The sequence below is a fragment of the Lineus longissimus genome, chromosome 11 (genome assembly GCF_910592395.1).
Source record: "Lineus longissimus chromosome 11, tnLinLong1.2, whole genome shotgun sequence".
In the NCBI taxonomy this organism is placed as follows: Eukaryota; Metazoa; Nemertea; class Pilidiophora; order Heteronemertea; family Lineidae; genus Lineus; species Lineus longissimus.
In genome coordinates this window covers 849,695-855,910 of record NC_088318.1, presented here as the reverse complement: position 1 = coordinate 855,910, position 6,216 = coordinate 849,695, and the positions used below count along the sequence as shown (strand labels likewise).

The window sequence follows — 6,216 nt, the reverse complement described above, 5'->3', positions numbered from 1 at the left end:
TTGCCGAACGTCATAACTCGAGGTCCATTTTGTTAAAGATGCGAATGTGCTGCACCTCTGCACGTTGGTGTCGGCAAAAAGACTTACCCGAGTTTATCAATTGGTAATCCAGCGGTCACCCTCTGAGGAACACACGATATTAAGAAAACAGTATTCCTGCAAGAGCAAGGTCACTTTTTGTAACGTCAATAACACACTTAGCTCTATTATGGTATTTACGCCATGTGTGGTGCTATACACAGCCTGGCACGTGCTTTCTCGGTTTATAAAGGCCTGGTAAAGATATATGCGTCAGGTATACACATATCTACGACAGAAGATTGTATAATAATGTCGACCTTTGCCATCTGCTCGGTTGGTTTCTACTTGTTATGCATGTCTTTGCATGCGTATATACATAAATATGAAATGATATTAACGGATTTTTTCTGAAGACATGAGAAGCTTAACTAGGTGGCAGCATTAGCGAAAATCTTAAGGGGCCGTTCATTCCGTACGTGGGGGGACAAGGGAGGATACCAGGTTTTCATATACATGTGACCTCACCCCCCTTGTATTGGGAATGAGATCCCAAACCTCATTAAACGTTCGAAACTCTAATTTCGGTTTTTTAACACCTAAAGGCCACATTGAACGGCGTTACGTAATAATTCCTGGCAATGGTGTGTAGATCTGTTCATACAAAATCTTCGGTGCTGTGGAAAAGGCTTTTGGCCTTGCCAGGTGATCCTGACCGACTAAAAAAGTAAAGCAACTACATGTATTAAACTGTTAAATTGAACAACGATCTGGAAAACGGGCCAGTCTTCCTCTGACAACTCATTTTCAGGCCACTATCGTGCGAATGTACACTCCGGACAGACGCCGGATAAGAATGACGAAATGGACTACAGAGGAGTCTAAGCGAACCAAGCTAATCATTGATATTGCATAACTAATGTATTATGTGCATTGTGGTATGATAACGATACACTACGTTCCGGACGATAGCGATATTTGAATTGCTAAAATCGTAGACGTGTGTGAGAGAAATCCCGGATGGAAACAGGTGGGAATGAGGAAATATTTTCATTTTTGCGATGTCGGTGAGCGAAGGGAGTGACAGACTTGTGTAAGCACAGGTGAATGCATTTCCTATTTCCTATATCCTATTTCCCGTTTTCTTTTTTTTTATTACCCCATTGCCTTTGAACAAAAGCCGTATCTTCAGTCGTGAAACGCTCTCTAAATCTCTTATGTTGGCCGTACAGGCCGTTGATGCCATGTGACTACTTCTTCGATTGCCATATTGGTGTGCCCTTTCAAATCGAGAGCAGAAAACGAGATCTTGCGCTCGTTATCTGCGGTTGCACTAAGTGTGCGGAAACGGAGGGACACGCGCACTGAGAACCCTGGCCACCGCCCTGATATCCTCACGATGACAAGCACATGTCCCACGGACTCAGTCTCAGCCTGACCGGCTTCATTTGCGTTACTTGTCACATTACTAATACGTCATATACCAGTTACATATACACATAGCTAACCTTGGTGGGCTTAACTAAGCGTGCAGTGCCGAAGCTCGGCGGCCGCCAACACCAGAAAAACCTGACCAACGCCGTCCGATGAGGCCGCCAGTGTAATCAGTCACGTGCCGCCATTGACGAATCAGCTCGCAGCAATCAATCACAATGGCAGCCTCAACGAGACGCGGTATCCGTTTGAATTACGCTTTGTTATCTGATATAAAATTGCCGAATTACAAGAGAGAAAAACGAGTAGTCCATAATAACACCAGTCAAGAGTTTTATGATATCTCAAGGATCATATGGAATGCCTACATCAATTTCAAACCTGGATGCCAACAAGACCAACCTCCACCCCACCCCACCCCCACCCCACCCCCACCCCCAAGGTAGGAGAGGCCAAGACCACAGTAAACCCCCCACAAAATGCCCAACTTTTTTACATTAGACAATTAGATATAGGAAAGCTACCATCGGTAATAAACTTTGGGTGCAGGGAAACTGGACTCATGCAGTCATGATTAGCATGATCATCAAGTGAAAAATGAATTTTCAAACTTCATTTAAAATCGAGAGTGAAAAATTTAAATCTCAGTAGTATCAGAATGATGGTGTTTCACATTAGCATGAAACAAGCACGATTTAAAACTAGGTATATTGCATAGATCAACCCCCCAAGCTTCCTAGTGACCCCCTCGCAATGACCAATTCAATTTTTTGCTGTCACATCATTAAAACCTCCAATTTCGGCATGCAAGTGGACAAAGAAAAAAATGTTCCAAAACACCAGAAGCAGTGTTATTATGACTCTAGATGGTATTGCCCTCTCGCGGATCTATGGGCAACTAAAATATTATCGCTAGAAATGCCAGTTTTTGAGCCGTAAAAACGCCTCAAAGGCTTATTTTCCTGATTTTCCCTGTTTGAACTTCATCAATGCATGCAAAGCGGCGGTACAAAGGTGGACAAAGGATTTTTTTGACTAAATTCACTGAAATTTCGCACAGTATTAGCTAGACATTGGAGGAAACCAATGGGCTATCGGCAAAGTGCGTAATGCTCCCCACCGCCTGATTAACTCTGCTTTTGGAGATTGCCCTAAGCTAAGCGCACTGCTGCGTTGATCGGCCGAGATGGTAATTAGTGCGCATGCGCAAGTTCGAGGTCGGGGATTTCTGGTAGCATTTCCCTGTTTGCGACGACGTGTTTCGGGAGGGACAAAGAGACTCGTGTAAGTGCAGGTTAATGCATATCAAGCTTCTCGCTTTCTTGGAGAAACCAAAATTCGGCCAAATATTTAAAAAGCTTGCGCAACACATGTTTATTTTGGTATTTCTTCTTACTACTCTTGCAGCATCCGCAACCTGGAGATGATATATTTATGACGACAGTCACAACCAGCAAGACGAAGACAGTTACACATCGAAGACTGCCGTACAATGCGACTGGGCTTCCGAGATGCGACGACTGCATGTTATGAAATGGTGTCTCTTAGCAGTGGCTGTGCTCGTGCTATTCCTCTCTGCCTTACTTTACACTGGACAGGTAGGCGAGGGGAAGATATCACAGCCTTTGTCTGAATACTTCGAAAATCGTGTCGGTCTCCAGTTTGTTCAAAGCGTTCGATCAGTACATTCATCAGCAGATGGTGGCGTTGTTATGAATTCGACGGAAAGGCCACATCAAGCAAAGGGAAAAGAGCGTCTGCACATGGATCCCAAGAAGTTCACCGCCGTGGTGACTACGAGTGCACTTGTCGACAAGGGAAAGCGTAGAAAAAGTAGTCATCTAGATCTCAATGAAAATAGCAATGAACGGTTCATTACGGTGATACCCACAAGTCTGACCCCAGCGACCCGCTCGCCTCTTGAGAGGAATCAGACAGTATTGAAAAATGCAAACGAGCACAAACCAAATAAGACGCCCATTGTCAAACATCGCCCAACAGTAGACGTGCATGCAAAAATAAACGTACTTTTTTGGACGAACTATTATGGTGACGTCTTCAAATGGCAAGAAACCTTCGCAGGATGTGCCATTTCCAAGTGTGGCATCACGACGGATAAGTCACTATACAATACATCGGACGCTGTTATATTTCATATGTGGAAAGGTGATTTCGAATTGGCACATCTTCCCAAACACCGCCTCGAAAATCAACACTGGTTGGTCTTCAGCAGAGAACCACCTACAAGAATTGCCGAGTTTGTCACTGAGGGCATTCGGTGGACGTTCAACTTGACCATTGGCTACAGCATGGCTTCAGACGTGCCAGTGCCATACGGTCGGACAGTAGGCCACCGTAACGTCAGCAAGGTCCCTAAACATGACTTTTCCCAAGGGAGGACCAGGTTGGTCGCGTGGGTCGTGAGCCATTGCTGGGATTCGAGTGGTCGGTTTGAATTCGTCGAGGAGTTAAACAAGTCTGTTACAGTTGATGTTTTCGGGAGATGTGGCAAGCCTTGTCCTGGAGATGATGGCAAGAGATCACCAGAGTGTCTTCATGCTATAGGTAATCATCCAGGTCGATGTATGCCCCGTTCAAGCCTCCCCCGATGCGCATCAGAACGTTTCTTTTCTAAATTCCGATGATGAAATCGTCGGAGATCAAACGACAACAACCTTTCTCGAACTACCCGCTGCATCCAGTCCATCTACACGTGAGACAAGACCACAATTGATTTTTTAAGCCTTTTAGCAGTTAAATTGTCAATGTTTGACCGCGACGCATCAAAGAACGCGTGGTGTTGTGAATCTGAAATTTAGATTATGTTATTCTGGACAGTCGGGCAAGTAAATGGTGAAAAATAAAATGGTGATTGACCACGGAAATTTTTTTTAATCGACAAATTAGACAGACTTTGATATTTCCACTCTTTTCAGCCAACTGGCAGAAAAAACTCAAAACACGCCCCCTATTACCCAATTAGCAAAATTCGAAATTAATTTTTTCATCAAATAATTTCTTTATATCTGAAGACTTGCCACAACAAATATTTTTTTAATACCTCTCCAAATATGTACTTGAGAGTAAAAAACATGCACTCGTCTAATAGATAGGCCTGGACCCTCCAACCTATGAATATTCATTAGTGGTCTTGTCTCACGTTATTCCTGGCTGATGCAATAGATAGCTTAATAGTCATTCGAGAAAATGCCGCGAGATTTCGCCGTTATCAGCTGCAGATATTGGTGAAAACGTGCCATTTAGTGGAACACCTAGAGGCCAGTAGTGGAACAAACTCGCGCAAGATTTGAAACACCGTGAGAGAGAATGTGCGCATCATTTTACGACTCAGCAGAATGGACGAATGTAGCTGTTATCTGCAGTATCATCACGGAACAAAAACAATATGACAGTAACTTCTCCTCAAGTTTAATAAGAATTCAAAGTCAGCCTTGTGTTGACTGCGAACAGTCATTAAAAATGTCTCATTTATCGTTGCAGGAAAACAGTACAAATTCTACCTCGCCTTAGAGAATTCAGATTGCATTGATTACGTCACTGAGAAAGTATGGAAAAATGCATACAGGCACAACCTCGTCCCTATTGTGAGGGGGTCAATGGTCAAATTTGGTCGAGTTCTTCCTCCACATTCATACATAAACGCTGATAACTTCAAAAGTGTGGAAGAACTTGGTATGTATCTGACTTATGTCAATACGAACAATCACGTATATAACGGCTACTTCTCGTGGAAAGCAGTTTATTCAGTGTACAGTGGATCTCCCTTTTGTACGATGTGTGAAGCTCTCCATAAAATGCGCGGGAAGAAAAAGACGGTGGATTTGAGAAAATGGATCGATGTTGGGTCGCAGTGCAATATTGCTCCAAGCAAAGGAATTCAGCTGAGGAAATCACGGGGAAAACTGAAAACAGCAATCTAATATGTTATTCCGTCGTAACCAAACTAAATGTGTTCATAAGTCCATTATCTCTATGCCGGCTCTAATGCGTCCATGATAAAGCGACTGCTGAGGCCACATTTCTCTAGAAATTTGTGCTCCTGCACACAAACAACTTAAAAATAGAAAGTTGTGATATCTAAACTTGTCATCAAAAGGCTCGGTGTTTTCAAATCAGGCTGCATAAACGTAACAGCCATTGGCTATGACGATACGAAGGATGATCAATTATCCAGCGAATCTTGCAGAGAGAAAATATTCAGAGATGCGACGAGAGGATAAACTAGCAATGTTGATGAGAGAAATCCGATGACGTGACTTGAGCACACGAGCACGGCACGACTTCGATTTTTTCCACAACCAAAAACAACACCGAACTAACCCACCTCATGTCTGGAACGCTCGGCTTCGGCGGGGGTACAGACGACGTTCAGGTCTGGTTTACTTCAGTCACCGGCGGGAACTTCTAATTAGAATTAGCCGCTGGTGCGGTTCGTGCAAAGTGCGGCGGAAGTATCATCAGACGACGCCAACCGCAGTAATTTGTATATCCAAAACAACCTGGAGCCGAGCTCAAGTTGTCTTTTTTATTTGCAATCTGCAAGGGGTTAGCACATCTGCCTAACGGTTACTGCGAGTGAGTTTGTATGAAATCGACCAGAGCTCAAATCGCGAAATTGTCATCATGAACCAGACAAACGTCCAAATGCCATCAGAATGGGCGTTGGCGCTGGAACAGGTTCAGCGGTTCCTCTGGTTACTGGATGGCTACCTATCACTGGTGTACCTCTCTGTTGGTGTTCTA

The 6,216-nt window shown here is 43.9% G+C and overlaps 1 protein-coding gene across 1 annotated transcript; it reads left to right on the top strand.

Annotated features, from left to right (window-relative positions):
- Positions 1-2,542: 2,542 nt before the first annotated feature.
- LOC135495364 (4-galactosyl-N-acetylglucosaminide 3-alpha-L-fucosyltransferase 9-like) lies at positions 2,543-5,406 on the top strand. Its single transcript, XM_064783884.1, has 3 exons — positions 2,543-2,736; positions 2,860-4,017; positions 4,954-5,406. Exons 2-3 carry the CDS (start codon positions 2,964-2,966, stop codon positions 5,391-5,393), a joined length of 1,494 nt encoding a protein of 497 aa, XP_064639954.1. The 5' UTR covers positions 2,543-2,736; positions 2,860-2,963; the 3' UTR covers positions 5,394-5,406.
- The last annotated feature ends 810 nt before the right edge of the window (positions 5,407-6,216 follow it).

Coding starts and splice junctions, on each gene's coding strand:
- LOC135495364 (XM_064783884.1), top strand. CDS start 2,964: ATGCGACGACTGCATGTTATGAAATGGTGTCTCTTAGCAGTGGCTGTG. Junction 4,018..4,953: donor AGAGTGTCTTCATGCTATAG/GTAATCATCCAG, acceptor TTATCGTTGCAG/GAAAACAGTACAAATTCTAC.